This window comes from Selaginella moellendorffii, unplaced genomic scaffold, assembly GCF_000143415.4.
Source record: "Selaginella moellendorffii unplaced genomic scaffold, v1.0 SELMOscaffold_101, whole genome shotgun sequence".
Lineage (NCBI taxonomy): Eukaryota > Viridiplantae > Streptophyta > Lycopodiopsida > Selaginellales > Selaginellaceae > Selaginella > Selaginella moellendorffii.
The window spans coordinates 523,325-543,222 of NW_003314362.1; the positions used below are offsets into that span (position 1 = coordinate 523,325).

The following is a 19,898-nucleotide window of genomic DNA, read 5'->3' on the forward strand; positions in this document are numbered from 1 at the left end:
TGTTTCTACATTAATTATCATCCATTAAACAAAGTGATGATCTCAAATATATACCCTCTTCCTCACACTGCTGATATCTTGGATCATCGGAGGAGATCTTACTTATGGGTATTAGTAAGTGCCAATGGCTAAAGGAGATATTCTTAAAACTGTTTTTCATATATTGTTTGGTCTATATAAATTATGGTGATGCCATTTGGTTTGAACAATGTTCCAGCAACTTTTTAATAGATGATGGATGAAATTCTTTATAATATGCCAAAAGTGACTGTTAACTTCATCAATGATGCCTTGATCCACTCAGAGGGGGTGTGGGAGAAACACATCTGTGAAGTTCATAAAGTGTTGGATTGGTTATGGGAAGTTGGTTTAAAGTTGAAGTAATCGAAGTGCATATTTGGGTCCAAGGAAATGACTTATTTTAGGTATTGTATTTCTTATGAGGGTTTGTAAGTTGATCCTAACAAACTTGTGGCTGTTCTTAAGTGCTCTATTCAGAAGTGTGTGAATGATGTGCAACACTTTCTAGGCAAGGTGTAATATCTTGGTCATTTTGTTAATCATTTTTCTAATTGCATTGCACTGTTGCAAGTGTTGCTAAAATCATTAACGTTGTCTTTCATTTAATTTGTGGACTATGAGCAGGTATTTATAAATCTCAAAAATCTATTGACGATTCCTCCAATTTTGCCATATCTTAACTACACTCAGCCTTTTATTTTCTATGTGGATGCTTTTGATATTGGTCTTAAAGGTATGTTAATGCAAAAAAGCCCGAGTGTGCTTAATCAGCGCTATCCCATTGTATATATCAACTGTACATTACAAGCAATGGAGATGAACTACTCCACAACAAAGAATGAGTGTTTAATAGCAATTTGGGGCTTTGAGAAACTTCATGCATATCTATATGGTTCTCAGATATTACTAAAAGGTGATTATGTTGCAATTACTTCATTATTAAAGTGGAAGAACTTAGTTGGTTATACTACTTGGTAGGTTTTAAAACTTTATATATATATGATTTTGATGTTATTCATCATTCAGAGAATTCTATATATGATGCTAATGCTTTTTCTTAAGCTCCTCTTCCTTCTTTACTATTTTTTCATGTTTCTAACGAGCCTATTATTCTAGCATTTATAGATTTTTTGGATTATAATTCCGTGCTATTGGCAGGTATTGTATTTGATGTTCAGTGTCAAGATTTACCTTCTCTTGATGAGGTTCGTGAGGCTTAAAAGATTGGATTGTGGGTTCAAAGGCTTTGCAATAGGTTTAAGAATTTTATATCACTATTGATGAATTGTCATTTTGGCATTTACATTTTCAATATCTATTGCGAATGTGACTATGGGTATCAAAAATTACTTGTTAGCTAATCATTTCAGATATTCTTTCCTTATTATCATAACGGTAGAAGGTTAGTATTGTTGATTCCTTTTATGACCTCAGTGTTAATAAATTGGTTTTAGGATCTATACTTAATAAGATGAACATAAAGTAGGAACTCCTATGTGTTTCTCTCCTAACTATAATGGTATTGGTTCCATATTTAAATTCATAATTCATATTTAATAAGTTTTAAATATATCCTAACTTTTGGTACTAAGGGTGAAAGTCTAAAGTGTGTATTCCTCCATGGGAGCTATGGGGGGTTTCAGATGTATAATAAAGATAATGCATAAGTCAGGCATAGTTGACCAACTTGAGGCATAATTTAACTCCCACTTTATGTGTCTATTCTTGTTTTGTGTTCAACTTGGGTGTAAACCCAAATTCCATACTATGCTAGCTAGTAGAGTATCCATATCCTTGTATTAAGCCACCAGTATGTTGAAATAGCATTAGATTTCATTTGGCTCTATTTTATGTGTTAGTTTTGGCATTAAGATGTTAAATGCTCTAAGACTGTTTTTATATTATCTTATGCTTTTGTCCCTTCACTGCTTGAGTTGAGTGCACATGAGTTACTCCATGCTTTGGTTCCTTGTAAGCTTGAGGTTTTGGCTCTACTCCATTTAATAGCCCAAGACTTTGAAACTCAGGTTTCACTCCATTATCCTTGGACATGTGGCATATGGCATGTGGCTTGAGACATGTGGCATATAGAGGGTTTAAATTCCACTTTATAATTATCCTATGGTAAATCACTATAAGATAAAGGGTGAGAACCACGTGTGCTACAATATCGCCTTGTGAATAGTTTTCTTTATTTTGTAGGGATAAATCTTGATGATCATTTATGGCTGGTGGTACTTTCAATCTTTATTTTATGCTTTCTTCATGCCTACCATGATTCTCTTATTCTTGGTAAACATATGGGATATCTTCATGTGACTGAGAAGTTACATAAGTCCTTTTATTACCCAAAGATGCAATGTAATGTTATCCGGTATATGTGTAGATGCACTTGGTGCTAAACTCGTAATACTCCTCTTTTGTGCTACAGAAGGATAATTAGAGTCACTTATAATTTCCCATTCATTTGAGTTGTTGGCATTTGATATGATGAGGCCTTTTCCATGGTCGACTGTTAGCAATGAATATGTTATTATTGCTTTTGGTTATTTAACTTGTTGAGTGGAAGTTAATGCTTTTGTTACTCGATTGAGGAAGAAGTATTTAATAACAGTTGTAAACATAATCGTGTTTTAACATTCTTATTTGGAGTGAATTCTTTTGGCTAATGGTCTCGCATTTATAGTTGAGGCATTTCATGTTTTGATGTCTTGGTTGGGGATATGCCACACTTTCACGAGTGTTTATCATCCACAATCAAATGGTTTGGTGAAATAACTCATTTGCATTTTCAAAAGGATAATCGTGAAGTATGTGAACTTTTAGTATTTGGATTGAGATGGTTATTTGCCGTCTCTTTGGTATGCATATATTATAATGGTGCAAAGTTTTATTGGTGCTTCATAATATAAACTCATACATAGTCATAATCTAATACTATTAATGGAGTTGAATTTACCTTTGCGATTGTCACGAACTGTCAATGTTAAGTCTTGGGATTAATACTTGATGAGATTTTTTCACTTATCCGAATAAAGTTTATTGAACATAGTGGGACAACAACATCACAACAACTCCCATCATTGTTCACTTATAAAGTACAAAGTGGATGATTTAATGTTAGTCCATTTTCCCAATTTTACAATATGGGGTTTGTCTAAGGGGTTCTTTTTTTAGGGGAAGAAACTGTATTAGGTGTTGTAGCAAGTTGGACTGTAAACTTATAAAGCTTAGCATAATGTCTAACAAACTAATCTTCTACAAATTATGCATGTGTAACAGTTGAAATGCTTCATATAAAAAGATAAGGAAAAAATAGCATCATCTACAAATCTATTAATGCCTTTTCCTAATATTCTTCCAGATTCTGGCTCATCCACAATAAAACCTTAACTGTTTTTCATCATTCCAAGATAAGGGGATGATGTGAAGTCCAAATTTACAAATACAATGCTTTATATTAATATTAGCATAATGAGATTTTGATAATTGTTATATTGATTTCAATCTAAACCATTCCCTCTTATATATAAATTAGGGATGTTGTGTGCACATTTTTATATTCTACACTCACATCTATTTTTTTAATACTTAATTAAATTTAAAACTTAATATTATTACATCTTTTAAAATATAAATCCTAAAGAAAATGATAAGGTTATAACCTTTAGTTTTAAATTTTAGTTTTACTTATTTATGGGAACAATTGCCAACAAAAGAATTGGTGGCCTCTGAAAAGAATTTGATAGCCAGTTAGAAAATACCATGGCGATGGAGGTCATTAGTGGCATTCCTCTCGGCATCTTTCATTCGCTCCGTGAAAATTCTCCACTCAAGCCTACATCTCTCTCGCACCTACGAATGCAATCACGTTGTTAAAAGCAGTCCTAGTGAAGTTAAAGGCCATACCCCTTGCCATGGTGGTTTGCCTCCTTGCACCGTTTGCCCCTGGAGCAAAAGTTTGATTGAAGAACTAAGGAGAAGATTTGAGCTTCTTTACCTGAGATCCCAAAGAAGGCACACCCTTGTGCCGTATCCATTGTGAATCTACGACTCCAATCTTCTCGTGCGCCGGCTGTATGTAACCACAAACGAAAACGTAAGAGCCTGGAAGTCAAATACACTAGAACTAACCTGTGCACATTTCTGAAGATTGAAGTCGAGGCCCCAACCGTGTACCAAATCGTTTTGTATCATATGCCACACGCATCTCCAAGCATTCCTGGAAAACACCGGAGCCATGATCTCCACAAATCTGCCAGAAACAACACTAAGAAATAGAAATCTATGTCCAAGTGAAAGCCAAGACTTACGCAGCACAAGGTGGCTTTTCCGGACCGTCTCCGCACCATCCTGGCCTTTCCTCAGCGTCCCTGCGAGCAAAAAACATCAAGCAATGATTTTACACAATCCAGATTTGGATTAGACGCACTTGTGAACCTCAACGTCACCCCTACGTTTTGTCATTTGCCAAGTCAAAACCCCGTCTACGGCAGGCTGCGATATTTCTAGTTGGTATCTTCTCACAAGGTCTACATATCTGCAGAAAAGAAAAACAGCAAACCATTGATCAAGCTTTGTAGCTCTTTAGCTTACTCCTGAGCATCGAAGTGTTCCAAGTCCAGATCTTCATCCCATATAAATATGAAGTCGAACAGCGCAACCACATCCGGATGCAAGAATCGTTTGGCATACCACCTAGAAAGCAACAGCAGGATGTGACAGGGCCAAGTTTTAACCCGAAGAAAGTTACCATTTCGTCTGTTTCCTAACGCTCACATGTACAGCGCGCTGAGACCACTCGTACTGATCCCATCCATCAGTTCGTCCATCGTAGTGAAAGAGAACGACGAACCAATCCTTGTCAAACTGCAAGCGCTGAATGAGTTAATTGAACGAAAGAAACGAGCAAGGCTTACTTTTGAGACCGCTTTGTTTACCATCTCCCGCTGATCAAAACCGACTGTTACTGCCAGTAGATACTTGGGCCTGTGGACGATATCCTGCAACAAAGAGAAAGAAAAAAAAAAGCAGGTAAAGCAACTTCGTTTACTTTTATCTCAGATGGAACTGGTACGCATGCATGGAGGAGAAAAAAAAAAGGATCTGGAGCGCAGTACCTCATTTGGATCTCCCCACAATCTTCGCAACAAAAGATCCGTCTGTGGAACTATAATTCCCGGCGGTAGAGTCTCTGTACCAGAAGGCTTGATGTTCTGGAAAAGAAGAAAAAAACCAAGCTCTGGTGAAAATGGTGATAGATCTAGAGTCGCTCTCTTACCTTGCAAAACAAGGATTTCCGGCCACACTCCTCCACCAGAGTTCTCATGGACAAAAAGAAGCCAGACTGAAAAAGAAAGAAAACGAGAAAGCTGTGAGCCAGAGTCAAAGTTCGCGAGATCAAGATGGAGAATTACCCTGGAGAAGGAGACACCGACGAAGACTCCCACCACAATCCCGCAAAAAGCCGCAATGATCAAGCGCAGCGACTCATTTCGCTTGACAAGCACGCTGCCAGGAGAAGAATGATAGATGCGAGTCATCACACACAGATCGAGAATTGGCAGCACACACGCACTTACTTGCGAGCAGTGGGGGGCATTCCGATCATGCGCCCCGCGCTTTGGAATCAATTCCCAGCTCGCCAAGCTTGGAATCTCATCAGCAAATCTGACCAAGAACCCTAAAAGATTGCCACGTTTTTCCCTCCTCCTGGATTAAACCCTAGAGCCGGCGATGCCGACGCGAGAATGTTGGAGATCGTGACGTGCGACGAGCAATCCACCGGATCCAGCCTCAGGACTAGCTCCGCGATTCGTGACGCGCGGCCGACATCTCCCTGGCAGGAGCCGAGCAGCGATTTCCAGCCGCGGCCGCCCCCTTCTTCATCCTTATCGAGGAGAAACTCCTCGGCCTCAGCCAGGCGCCCCGATCGGCCGAGCAGATCCACAGCGCAGGCCAAGTGATCCTCCGAGGGTTGGATCCCAAAATCCGAGCTCATGGACGCCAGGAAACCCCAGCCCTTTTCCACGGCGCCAATGTGGCTACACGCGGAGAGCACGCTAACAAGCGTGACGCCGTTGGGCAGTATGCCGTCGAGCAGCATGCCGTGGAACACCTCCAGTGCTTTCCCGCCATTTCCACAGTGTGAAAACGAGGCAATGAGCGCGCTCCACACGACGACGTCGTGCCGCGGCGGCATACCGTGGAACGTACGGATGGCCATCTCCGTGCAGCCACACCGGCCGTACATGCTTAGCAGCGCGGTACCGACGAGAATATCCCCATCGATCCCTTCTTCTTGGGTGTGGCTATGGATGACTCGGCCAAGGACGAGATTCGTGATGGAGGCGGCGGCCTCGAGCATCGCCACGAATGTCACTCGATCCGCGGGCACGCCCTCCTGGCGCATCCGGTAGTAGAGATCGATGGCGTCGGGCGGGCGATCGTCGTCGAGGTAGCCGGTGATGATCGCGTTCCAGGAGACTACGTTCCGAATCGGCATCCGATTGAAGAGATCCCTGGCTTGATCCAGGCGCTTGTTCTGGGCGAGCGCGGCGACGATCGCGGTCCAGGAGACGACGTTCTTGCGGCAGCGCATGGATTGGAAGACTTCCAGAGCTTCCTCCGCCATGCGACACTTGCCGTAGAGATTGATCAGCGAATTCCCCACCGCGGCATCCTCGATCTCGATCCCGCCGCTGCTCGCAAGATCGCTGTGGACCGCGATTCCCATGGCGAGATCGCCCTGATGGGCGCAAGCATCGATCGCGCTCACCACGGTCACCTCGTCCGGATAGACGCCGTCGAGATCCATTCGCCGGAAGAGAAGGATCGCTTGCTGGGCGTGGCCGAATTGGGTGTGCGCTGTGATCATCGCGGTCCAGGAGACTTCGTTCTTCACTGGCATTCGATCGAACACCATAGCCGCCTCTTGCAAATCCCCCCTTTGGGCATATGCTGTAAGGAGCGCTGTCCACGAGACCACGCTTGGATCCTTGATCTTGTCAAAGCAATCTCTCGCGTCCTGGATGGATCCACACCTCCCATACATCGTGATGAGAACATTGCCCACCGAAACATCCGATTCCAGCCCCGATTCGTGGATCTTCATCCGCGCGATCTTGCCGTGGTAGAGAGATTTCATGCTGGAGCACGCATTCACGGCGCTGACGAACGTGATCTTGTCCGGAGAAATCCCCTCGAGATCCATGCGCGTGAAGATCTCCAGCGCCTCCTCCGGGAGATCGTTCTGGGCATAGGCGGCGATCATCGAATTCCAAGACGCGAGGCTCCTCTGCGGCATCTTGCGGAAGAGGAGCTCCGCCTGGGCGATCTGGCTCGACTGCGCGTAGCACGCCAGCATCGCGTTCCAGGACACGACGTTTCGATCGGGCATGCGATCGAAGAGATCCCTGGCGCGGCCAAGATCCCCTTGCTGGGCAAACACGGTAAACATGATGTTCCAGGAGAAGATGTTGCGATTCCCGGCCATGGAGGAGAAGACGCTGGATGCATCGGCGACGCTGCCGCATCGGCCATAGAGCTGGATGAGAAGATTGGCGAGATAGGTGCTGCTAGAGAGCCCGTGATCGATGATCTCGGCGTGGAGCTTCTTCGCCTGGGGCAAGCTCTTGCATTCGCGAAGAAGAGCCGCCCAGTGAGAATGATCCGTGGTGCTTGTCTCTCCATATTTCCTTCCCCCAGCTAGCATTTTTATTTCCTCCTTCCAGGGCCGCTAGGGTTTATCATTTTCGTCCAGGATTTTGGGCGAGCCAGCGCCTGCGCCACTGCGTCTGGCGATGCAGATCTATCCCACCAAGTCGCAGCTCGTCTCGGCGTTCTGGCGAGGTATGGATCTATGGCAGCTCGATCGATTGTCCTGTGATCAATCGGTCCGATTTCTTGCAGACAAGTATGAAAGGGAGGCAATGCGCTACTGGGACAAGTTCTACAAGCGCAATGAGAACAGAGTAATGACTCTCTTTTCTCTCGATTCTCTCTTCTCCTCTCGCTAACAGGGCAATAGTTTTTCAAGGATCGACATTACTTGGACAAAGAATGGGGGAACTATTTCACGAACTTGGTAAGTTTCTAGTGCGTAGGTTCTCCTTTTTTTTTCTCACTCTCTTGGCATTTTTTTCTTTCTAGAATTCATCGCGTACCCCGAATGCCTCTAGCGCTGGAGTTGTGCTTGAGGTATGGAGTGATTTACTTCATCCATTCTCGATTACTCTTTAGTAGGTTGGCTGTGGTGTAGGCAACACGATTTTTCCTTTGCTGGCGGAGTACCCCCACATATTTGTGCATGGATGCGATTTCTCTCCTCGAGCGATTGAGATTGTGAAGGTTCGGCTACTTTGGTTTCTTTCCAGTCCACTACAGGAACTTCTCTCCTTTTGGTCTTAGGCACACAGCGACTATACCGACAGTCGGGCCAATGCTTTTGTTTGTGACGTGACATCGGAACAATTGACGGAACACATGCCTTCTTCGTCAGCTGACATTGTGACCCTGGTAAAGTTTTTGAGCGATCAACAATGAAGTATTGAGGCTTGGTTTTCTATTTGCAGGTGTTTATGCTTTCAGCAGTATCTCCGGATCGAATGTCTGGTGTCTTGGCAAACATCAAGAGAGTGCTCAAGGTCGATAAAACTTGAAACGTGAAGTTTTTGACACAGTGCTGTGCAGCCTGGTGGACATGTTCTTTTCAGGGATTATGCTGTAGGAGATCTGTCCGAGGTGAGCGCCTGGAACTAGTTTGGCTTGGGAGACACTGATATCCTTCTTGAATGCAGGAAAGATTCAGAAAGAAGGACCAGCAGATTAGTGAGAATTTTTTCGTGCGTGGAGATGGCACGGTATGCTAACATTGATATCGATTTTTTTTTGCACGCATCTGACATGAGGCTTTAGCGCGCGTTTTATTTTTCCGAAGACTTCCTCTCCGAGCTCTTTATGAAAGAAGGCTTCGCAGTGGAGGCGCTCGACGTCGTTTGCAAGGTCGTGGAGAACCGATCCAAGGGCCTTGCTATGGACAGGTTTCACAGTGCTCTCTTTCTTTCCTACGACGATACTTGAACTTGTTCGTGTACTTCTCTTTCAGGAAATGGATTCAAGGCGCCTTTGTTCTCAAAGAAGAACTTGGAGAAGATGCATCGTGCTCGCTAGATGGCCTGGGAGAGGACTTGTTCATAGAGGCACCAGTTCCTGAGGTTGGTTCGTAACACTCGAATCAAAAGTGGTACTATCTAGTTTCTCGTTCCAGGAGACTGCGGTCGAGCTTGGGGACTATCGTATCGTTGCAAAGTCGATATCCCGCAGCCACCAGCACACATGCAAGAGCACAGGACTAATGCTGTGGGAATCTGCCCTGGCAATGTCCCAGCTGCTGCTACGATTTCCATCTCTTCTCCGAAACAAGACCGTGCTAGAACTCGGCAGTGGATGCGTCGGCATCTGCTCGTTGCTAGCGTCGCTCTCCGCAAGCCATGTCCTCACCACGGACGCGGACACTCAAGCTCTCGACTTGCTCCAGCAAAACATCCAAGCCAACGCTCAAACTTTCCCAGTGGACAAGATATCCTGCCAGAGGCTGCAATGGGGTGACTGTGGCGAGATCTCCTCGGTTCTAGGCCGTTTCTCCGGAGGATTCGAGTTCATCTTTGGAACAGACGTGACTTACGTTGAAGAGGCGCTCCCCGCGCTGTTCGAGACCGCCAAGCAGCTGCTTTCTAGTGCTGCGAGCTCCAAGCCAAGCCTGCTGCTGTGTCATCTGACCAGGAGGATCGACGAAGCGCAGATAACTTCCAGCGCCACTAGGCATGGTTTTCTTCTCAAACGCTGGTGGCTTAGCACGGATCAAAGCCTTGCTGTCGAAGAACTTGGCATAGACGAGGGATTTCACGCAGGGACTTCCTACGTGTCCTCTCCAGTGATGTTTCTTTGGTACTCTTATAATTCTCAAGAAAATGAATTTCTCCATTGAATTAATTGTGTAGCCAAGATGAGTTATATGTTCTTACATATGAAAAAAATCAATGCCACAGATGTACAAATGTAAATGTATGTATATCTATATATATATATACATACACATATATATACATATATATATACATATAGACACACACACACATATATATATATAAAGAAAAACTAATAAAATAAATAATATATGAATAAAAAATACTATTATTTCCAAAATCCCATATATTTGTGGTAAGACTAGTCACAAAAAAAAATTTTAAACACCATAAGACTTTTATTAAATTTGGGAAATTAATGATCCTTATCATCCAATCTTATTTATTAATATCACTTGCTTACTCACTTGTTTATTCAATTGTCTATAAAGTTGCCTATAAGCTTACTTAAAAATTGTCTATACATGACTATTAGTTGTTTGGTCATTAAAGCTTTTGTGTGTATTAGGTATTTGGTTTTATACATTCATCATTTTCCTCACAACAATAATGGTCCAGAACTGAAAGTGAAAAAAAGTTAATTTATTTCTAAATGGAAGCACTGATATTATTAGAACAATGAGCAGGAAATGATTGTTAATGAGAAAACTAATTTAAATTCAAAAATTGTATCAACATAAATCTTAATGATGTTTGTGAAGGAGATTACAATATGGAAAAATATTGTGTGCATTGTATTGCTTTTCTTTTTCACACAAAAACTTAGTCTTAATATTGTCATGGTGGTCGTGTCTCTTTCACAGAAAATTTAGATTTTTTTGCACTAATTCGTGATTTACTGAAAGAAAATATCTTTGTAAAAACTTTAAGGAATATAAAAGAAATTACAATAGTGTATTAACCTTTGCATCCATGGGTGATAATATTGAAGAGATGAGTGATGGGGGATCTTATTATTTCAAAATACATAGTTAAAGTGTATCATTCAATTGGAAACTTTAAATAAAAGGATAGTGAAGAAGTATAGTATTCCCAGTTATATATTTTAGATTCGGTTTATTCAGTTTTCTTATTTCTCATAAAAGGTTTAAAATAGTATTAGTCTTGTTTTTATGCTCTTAATATGCTTTAAACTTATTAGCACTAAACATTATTCTAAAAACTACTCTCTCCATTACTTATATAAAGTTTTACAACTATACTATAAACTATTTAAAACTATTAAGTTAAAAAATTATTGTAATATCTAAAGGAATCACTAAAACTTTTGCTAAAAAAAATTAAGTTTTATTCTAGAATTGTTTCATATTTATTTAATTTATATTTTCCAGTGGAGCTAGAATCCCAGCTAGTATACATCTCTACTTTACAAACCCATATATTTGTGTCGAACTTGAAGTTTCATTGTGTAGTTTCTCTGAAATGTCTTTTGGCATATAGATTTATTAAGTAAAAAAAAATCTAATTCACCTATTAAATCCTTTTACATTTGTTTCTCATTCTTATGTTAGTATCATGTCTTAATTTTTCATAATTATTAATAAAAAGTAACTCTTTTATATTTCTCATTTGCAAAAATTGTGTTGAGTCTATACATGAAATGGAAGCTCATTTTACTCAAACTTTGGAAATTATTCTTTAGAGGATTCTCCACTACACTATATGAGAAAAAAAATTGTCCACTCACATTCAAGCATAAAGCAATTGTTAAGTATAGTGTAAAGTTTGTATGTATTTAGAGAAACAAGTGCTCCACCAAGGAGAAGAACAATGACTTGATTTACAAGAAAAGAGTATATTTTTTGGAAAGAGTGCAATTATTTTGGTTTACCCTTTATCAGAGAGATTAAAGTAGGTTTTAATTTGCTGGGAATGTGGTTTAGCTTTCAAAGTTTCTACAGACAGGTGCTTATCCATTACATTTTATAAAAAGGCATTGAGAAACATTGAGTGAAAGTGAAGTCATTGCTTTTGACATGGTAATGGTTTGAAGTTTCTTTCTGTAGCCTCCTACAATGCAACTAAATTTAACAAGTGGTAAAGATCATTTGGAGAAATGGCTATATACCTTTAAATCGGTGATAGAAGTGCCAAAGTCTATGCTTTGATCCCTTACACAACATTCCTTATGCAGCCTTGATTGTGTCTGTAGGAAAATCTGGGATTCCAGATCAATTCATCTCTATAAAAAAACAACCTTGCTGCTAGGAAAAAAAAAAAAAAACCAACCAGCAGTTGGTGCTTCACTTTGGTTCTTCCAGGCCTTTTTGAGGGAAATAATAGTTCTTAGCTTCATTAATGCATTGTGTAGGGATGGGAAATCAGAATCAATGATTGATATTATTATTTGTCTGTTTTGTAATATAAACTCTAGCAAAATGAATATCAGACTTGAGATAAGAAACTTGCCTGGATGGCTCTTTTGCACTCATTTGTGTGAGTCCTATAAAGAGAGAGAGAAGTGAGTTTATAGATCACTACACTTTTCTTCTATCATGCCACATCCATAGAGAGATGAAATTTATGTAGAGATTTAGTAGTTGGACAGGCAATGTTGGGGGAAGGAGGGATGTTTCCCTTAACGCTCGCTCAAACACGAGAAATGCTCTGATGCTCTTCACAAATGCCCCTCCTTGCCCTTGTGGGGCAAGGGTTTTATACAAGGAAGATGGGGAATATTTTGTGGACCAGAATATTCCCTCTCTCTCTCTCTAACAACAAATGAAGGAAAAAGGGTATCTCTAAAGTGGAGGGCATTTTTTGGATAAACAAGAAACAAATATGACACATCCAATGCTAGAGTTGCAAACCGAATTGTCTTGGTCTGTCAACCTTGAGGTGCAACTAAATTGCCTATGCAACGTAGGAAAGATATTCAGCAAGAAACACATAGGAGTTCCTACTTTATATCTATCTAATTAAGTACAGATGTTAATCCCAATTTACTAACACTTGAACAAAAGGGGTTGACAAAGGGAATCAACTATACCGGTCTTTTATTGTCATAGAAGTAAAGAAAAAATATCTAAAAGAACTTACTAACAAGTAACTTTCCATACTTATCATATTCATAACAGTTCTATGCCTTTATTTCAAGATTGCAAGACTTGGGCTTAGAAAGAGGTGATACACTGGAACCCAAAAAATTATAAGGAAGCATTGGATATGGCTATCAAGATGCATTTTAATAAAAACTTATAAAAAAAGAACTTAACTAAGTTTGGGTTCATATTTAGCAAGGGATTCAATCAAAAGAGATATATGAAAAAAGGAAATTCAAGACAAATTTCTCTAAAAATGAGTCCTTAGAGTTTGGGAAGGGTAAATCTAGAAAGCAAACATGTGGGGCCAAAAGTGTTACAAATATGACTTTGGGTATCAAAAAATACTTGTTAGCCAGTCCTTACAAACACTCTCCCCTTACTGCCACGATGATAGAAGGTCGATATTGCTGATTTTCTTTATGTTCTCCACCCAAGCTAATTGTGAAATTAGTCATTATGTGTGCACTTGACTAGATGAGCATAGGGATCGAATTCTTAAATGCTATTAGTCAAGTATATTTGACTTGGTTAAAGAAACTCATTCATTGACTTATACTTATTAGTGACGATATTGAACTTAGTTCCTCAATATCATTATATGGTAATTTATTGTGTCCACCAAACACCCTCACTATCCTGTCCTATGTATTGGTTCCATTCTGGATCCAAATGCTATTTATGATAAAGGTCTAAATCTGTTTAAAAGATTTATGGAATGTAAAGAGTGTCTTAAACTCTATGGTGTTGTTCCTGCTTCACATTTGTCCCAAAGACTAACTCCTAATACTAAGGGTGGCTAGGGGTGAAAGCCCAAAGTGTGTGTTCTTGGGTGTAAAGGGGTTATGGGGAGTTAGTAGGGATAGTGGTTGGAATGTATGGTTGACCACTTGAGACATTAATTTAGCTTCCATTAGGTTATGTCGCTTCTTGTTCTATGTCTAGCTTATGTCTAAGCCTAAGCTCTATGCTACTTTAATTGGTGAGGCACCCTTCTCACATTAGGCCACTGATATGCCAAAATTATGCCAAACATCGTTTGACATTGATTTGCATATAGATGCTGGATATGAGAAGCTGGTGCTCATAGGATTAAGAGTGTATTAGACCCTCATTTTGTAGTGTAGTGAGTTTGGAGTTTAGCTTCAAATTCATATGCACTACAAAAAGGGACAAACCCTTCAATAAAAAGACCAACTCCATTAACAATATGGGGAACTATATATGTTTCAATTTTTAGGAGTCTAGACACTTCTTAAGAGAATGTTTCTACCCGAATAAAGCTAGGATTAATATAACTATTAAGTTGGGTAAAGTGTAAATTGATAAAATTTGAATATATTATCATTGTAGATCCTTAAAACTTTAAAGGATATATGGGGATAAAATAACCACTAAAGTCTTTTTCATCAAGAAATTTCCCATTTTTCAATTAGTTTAAAGGGGGAAAGTAAGGTGTGGTATATTTGGTATTGGAGCAAATGGGACAAGTTTGATTTTTATTGATTAGTGGCTATTTAAAATATCATATACCCTTGAACAAGGTATATTCTACTGCTTCTCAGGACAGCTCGAATGGCGGTGTCCAGCACCGTGACGAGGTCAAATCTTCTCAAGAGCAGCTTGCTGGCAATCATTGAAATCATATATATTGGGCATTCACAGATAAAAGTATTTACTGTGGAACCAAATTGATTATCTTATATAGAATAATTAGTCTACATAATAGAAAGATTAGTAAATTCAATGCAGAAATGGAAATGTTGGTCCCCTTGGCTTAATAGGAGCTGTTGGGCATTATTGATATGGGTGATTCAAATAATAAGGTTGTCTTGGATATGGCAAGATTTAATATAATTTTTTGGATTGATTGGTTCAATTAGTTTATAATGGCCTTGCATGGACAAGGTAGAAACTTATTGATATTGGCAAATGCTTAGAGATGGACGATAAGGACAATAAAGTTCTACAACCACCCTTGGTTGCATGAATTTCAAAGTTCCAACTTCCAAAAGCACCCAATTTTAAAAGCATGTGGGACTATCAGGTTTTGGAAGATTAAGTCTATGATATGGAAAACTATTTCATAGTGGCAGACATAGATGATCATACAAATGCATTTCTCATCAATCATGCCAAAACTTGGTGGTGCCAAGTATGTGCCAAAAAAGGCAAACTAGAAGTTGGCTTAAGATCTAGTCTCATATCTATAAAGAATACTTGCCAGATGATCTTAGTCTAAGACTTTGTGCTAAGCTATGATGGTTAAAGTAGCATGGGGATCTTATGCATTACATTAATGTGTTTGCCCAGAAGTGTATTATAATTGCAAATATGAGTGATAAAGATGTTGGAAGTTATTTTTCAAAAGGTTTTCTCATAATAAGATTTTGAAGTTGAAGTTAAAGATATATCTATAGTGTAAAGAGGTAACATAACAAGTTGCCTTTAGTCACTCACTCATAGAACAGTATTAACAGCTATATACTGGTACTATAAACAAAAATAAAAACTCTAGGAATAAACAAGGTGATCAGAAATAGAGGATGGAAGGAAAGTCTTACCTTGGAGGCTTACAAACAATAGTTAACAAAGGTGGTGGTTGGTGACCATTAACAGCTTTTTCTAGTCTTCGGTTTTTGTTCCTCCTCCTAGTGGGTACAAGCAATAGCAATCTATGAAACTTACTCCTAACAGAACGGGTATTATAAGTCATTGCTTCCATTGTGAAGAGGCAGAACATAGGTCCTCAAAATGTCCTAACAAGCATAAAACAAAGTCTCATGTTAATGTCATTAGGGAAGACAGTGGTGGTAAAACTAAAGGGATTGACAAGTTGGTCAATATAGACTATGAGGAAGAGGAGGTGAGTTACTTTCGTTACTTTTCTTAAACTTTTTTTGCAATTAACACAAGCACTAATCCATTGATGTATTTGGTAGGCTTTGTCCATAGACACCACATTCAAGTGATGATTGACATAAGAACTACACACAACATGATATCCAAAGACTTAGTATAAGCAGATGTTACCCATACAATTTCGGTTTATAGAAAGTGGGCAAGTATCCAGAAGATTTGTGAGTGATGTTCCAATAAAAATGTTCAAATGGAAAAAAAGATTGGATTTGGTAGTTGAAGATACCAAATTTTCAGATAGTGTTTGGTATGGATTTCTTCAATAAATATATCAAAGGGATTTATAGTGCTAGATAAAGTCATATCACGTTGAGATCAAAAGGACATCTTGATGTGTCCTTCCAGTTGCAAAAGTGCTCCTCAAAGGATTAGGATGCTAAATTCTTGATTGCAAGAGTTGCTCAAAAATTAGTTAAAAAGGGATGTCAGACCTTTTGGGTTTAAGTGATGGAAGCTGAGGGTGATGGTTACTTAATTCAAATTAGTGACAGAGTTGATCCTATACCAGAGGAAATATTAAACTTGTTGGCGTGAAATTAAGATATCTTTCTGAAGGATTTGCCACTAAAGGTACCTCCTAGCTGTGAAGTTGATCATTGGATTGAGATTGTTCTGAGTTCTAAACCCCTTACAAAGGCTCTATATCATTTAAATATCGAGAAGGTGGCTAAACTCAAAAAACAATTCATAGAGCTTCTTGACAAAGGTCATATCCAACCAAGCAAATCATCTTATGGAATGCTAGTCCTTTTTGTTATAAAAAAGGATGGTACAATGAGGTTGTGTATTAATTATCAAGCTCTCAACAAAATTACGGTCATAATCAGTTATCCTTTATCTCGCATTGATGACTTGTTTGACCAACTCTTAAAGGCTAAGTATTTTACGTGACTTGATTTGCGGTTTAGGTATCATTAGGTATGGATGGCAAATCAAGATGTGGAGAAAACAACCTTTAAAACTTAGTATGGATTCTATGAGTTCCTTGTTATGTCATTTGGGTTATGTAATGCTCTAACAATGTTCAGTACAATAATGGATAGAATATTTGAAGATTATTTAGATACATTTTATTGTCCTATATATTGACAATGTTCTAGTTTTTAGTGAAACGTTGGAGGATCATTTGAAACACTTGGAGCTAGTGTTTCCAAAATTGCGTAAACACAAACTATATGCTAAAGATAGTAAATGTGCTTTTAGACAATTGCATATGAACTTTCTTGGGTATATAGTTGATAGTGGTGTAATTAAGGTGGATCTAAAGAAAGTTGAAGCAATGAAATTTTAGGAAGTTCCAACTACTATATCAAATATTCGTTCTTTTTTCGGTTTGGCAGGATATTATTGTAAGTTTGTTCACAATTTTACAAGTATTGCTCTTCCATTGACTGAGTTAACAAGGGGTAGTATACCGTTTCATTGGACACCAACTTGTCAGTGTGCTTTTGTATAGTTGACGGAGATTTTGATTATGGTTCTTGTTCTCAGAATCCCAAATCTTGATAAACCTTTTGAAGTGCATTGTGATGCATCTAACTATGTTATAGGTGTTGTGTTGCAGCAAGAAGTGTAAGCCACAAATATTTCCTTTCCAATTTGTTAGCTTACCTTGTCTATCCAACCACCATGGCCTTGGCCTTAATTAAGTTCTTTCGCCAAAGTTCCCACATATTATACTAGCTCCTACTTGGTCCTACTTGGTTTCAACAACTCATTGTATGAGCAACCGTGTGTTAGCCATCCATCCACAGATTCCCAATCTTTTTCCCAATCCCCCTCCTCGGGTTAAATTGGACTTAAGGTTCAACTACATTCCTCATAGACACAAGCAGCTAAGCACACCAAGCCTCTAGATTCCTAATAGCCCTTGGTATAACAAGACTTGATCATGGGACCCTCTAAATCCCAAACTTTGGGTGCAACACTTGCTTTGGGACACCGGGGGGAAACACCACGGCCTAACGGCTTGATATGGGTACCCCTACTCCCCCATTTCCATGCTGAATGGAAGGCTTAAACACCTAGGAAGGGTGAGGACCAATGAGCCGTAAAGTACTCAAGTGGGGCACCACTCCACATGGGTGTAAGTGACTAATTTTTCCATTTTACTTTAGTCACTTAACCACACCTCCGACCACTTGGAGGAGTCTCATTCACAACCTCCACAAGTCCCAGTTAGGACTTGGGGCTTGCTAGCCCCGAGGATGGCATCCATGCCACTCAACCTTTGCACTTGGTCCACGTGTCCGATCCCATGATCGACACCCCAAGGTACCACCGACATATCGGCCCGTTACGCTGAGGCCATACCTATTCACCTTGGTCACACCAGTGGTCCAACACCACCTACATTGCAATCCCATCCCTCATAGACTAGGCCATCCATCGATGAGTGATCATCCCAGATCCACTCCTTAGCATCCTTAGGATGCTCGCAGACTTAGGGAATAACCTTCCCCAATATCTCTTTTCCGGTCCCCACCAAGTCCCTCTCTGTCGATGGCCGTGTTCACCAACACTACCACTGGATTAAGGCCCGCAGGTCCGACCTCTAAGTCCAACTGTCCTCTGGGACTTCCTCACTGGGTGACCGTGTCCTTTGTCACCACACCAGAGGGCTACTCCTCTTCCTTTCCACAGTCTGAGACTTTGGGACAACATTTCGGAACACCGTGGCCTTACGCAAACCTCATGGGTACTTTCCCTGCCTTTCGCCTTTAGGTGCTCTAGTCATGGGCTTAGAGCGAGGTTCTGTTGAGCCATGACAGGTATCCAAGTAGGTAGTGCCACCCACACTTGGACTGGGAGCATCGGCTAGTCGATCTCCCGGGGGAACTAGAGCCGGCTCTTGAACACTTCACCAAGCTACCCTACTTGTCGGTTTGTGTTCACTCTAGTCTTGGACTTCCCAGTGGGCAGCTCATCACCCAACACTGGGTCCGGCCTTCCTGGGCCAAACTGGCCTTTCCTGGCCAAACTGGCTCCACTGCAGTCCTCCCTCTACTATACTTTTAGAGCTCACCAAACCCCCCAAGGTCTGGGAGACGAACGCTTTGGGCTTTCACCCTCTTAGACTCGAACTCAGACTCGGACTCGGACTCGGACTCGGACTCGGACTCGGGCTCGGTCTCGGCCTCGGCCTCGGTCTTGGTCTCGGTCCCGGTCTCGGTCTCGGTCTCGGTCCCGGTCTCAGTCCCGGTCTCGGTCTCGACTTCGGACTCCATCTCGGGTCCATCTCGGGTCCATCTCGAGTCCATCTCGGACTCCATTTCGGGTCCATCTCGGACTCCATCTCGGACTCCATCTCGGGTCCATCTCGGACTCCATCTCGGGTCCATCTTGGACTCCATCTCGGACTCCATCTCGGGTCCATCTCGGACTCCATTTCGGGTCCATCTCGGACTCCATCTCAAGTCCATCTCGGACTCCATCTCGCTCCATTTCGGGTCCATTTCGGGTCCATCTCGGACTCCACCTCGGACTCCATCTCGGGTCCACCTCGGACTCCACCTCGGACTCCATCTCGGGGTCCTTCTCGGACTCCACTTCGGACTCCAACTCGGGTCCATCTCGGACACTTCCACGTGTCATGTGTTAGTCCTTTTTGGGTCCCTTTTTGGAGCCTCGCTTATGGCTCACTTCGTGCCCATTCCTCAAGCACTTTGTTAGGGGTTCCACTCTCACTCTCGACCTTTCAAGGTGGAGCTTTTAGTCCAAACGTGTTACGCTCGTTTGGCTTTCGCTTCGGCCACTACCACGTGGCGCCCCTCCGGCTCCACTTTGGGGCCTAGGTATTTTGTGTCTCACAACTCCACCACCTATAGATGAAGTTTGATGTCCTCATCGAATGGTAAACCCTTTCATAAAGTAACACCCGCATGTGTTACCATTTCCATCCTTGGCACCTAGCCAATATCTGTCTATGGTTTGACACCGAAGGCTCACTATGCCTTGTTCATCCTCTAAGGAGCATAGCCTCTCTAACTTA

The 19,898-nt window shown here is 41.0% G+C and overlaps 3 protein-coding genes across 4 annotated transcripts; 1 reads left to right on the forward strand and 2 right to left on the reverse strand.

Annotated features, from left to right (window-relative positions):
- Positions 1–3,676: 3,676 nt before the first annotated feature.
- On the reverse strand, positions 3,677–5,648 carry LOC9629015. Its single transcript, XM_002989834.2, has 13 exons — positions 5,604–5,648; positions 5,439–5,532; positions 5,303–5,368; positions 5,142–5,237; positions 4,941–5,024; positions 4,775–4,890; positions 4,618–4,719; positions 4,454–4,561; positions 4,335–4,394; positions 4,156–4,276; positions 4,022–4,096; positions 3,931–3,969; positions 3,677–3,876 (listed from the first exon to the last, which is right to left on the reverse strand). The coding sequence occupies exons 1-13, from the start codon at positions 5,630–5,632 to the stop codon at positions 3,775–3,777; spliced, it is 1,092 nt and encodes a 363-aa protein (XP_002989880.2). The 5' UTR covers positions 5,633–5,648; the 3' UTR covers positions 3,677–3,774.
- Positions 5,649–5,704: 56 nt separating this feature from the next.
- On the reverse strand, positions 5,705–7,735 carry LOC9629344 (pentatricopeptide repeat-containing protein At2g13600). Its single transcript, XM_002989835.2, has one exon. The coding sequence runs from the start codon at positions 7,733–7,735 to the stop codon at positions 5,705–5,707; it is 2,031 nt and encodes a 676-aa protein (XP_002989881.2).
- A 25-nt stretch (positions 7,736–7,760) lies between these two features.
- LOC9629345 lies at positions 7,761–10,010 on the forward strand. Of its 2 annotated transcripts, none has more exons than XM_002989779.2 (12): positions 7,761–7,872; positions 7,933–7,994; positions 8,051–8,107; positions 8,173–8,220; positions 8,266–8,370; positions 8,431–8,538; positions 8,595–8,666; positions 8,713–8,763; positions 8,820–8,882; positions 8,938–9,062; positions 9,128–9,236; positions 9,290–10,010. In XM_002989779.2, the coding sequence occupies exons 1-12, from the start codon at positions 7,824–7,826 to the stop codon at positions 10,007–10,009; spliced, it is 1,569 nt and encodes a 522-aa protein (XP_002989825.1). In that variant the 5' UTR covers positions 7,761–7,823; the 3' UTR covers position 10,010. The 2 variants fall into 2 exon arrangements, with proteins under 2 accessions (XP_002989825.1, XP_024519393.1); XM_024663625.1 differs by having other exon boundaries at positions 8,060–8,107.
- Positions 10,011–19,898: the final 9,888 nt, after the last annotated feature.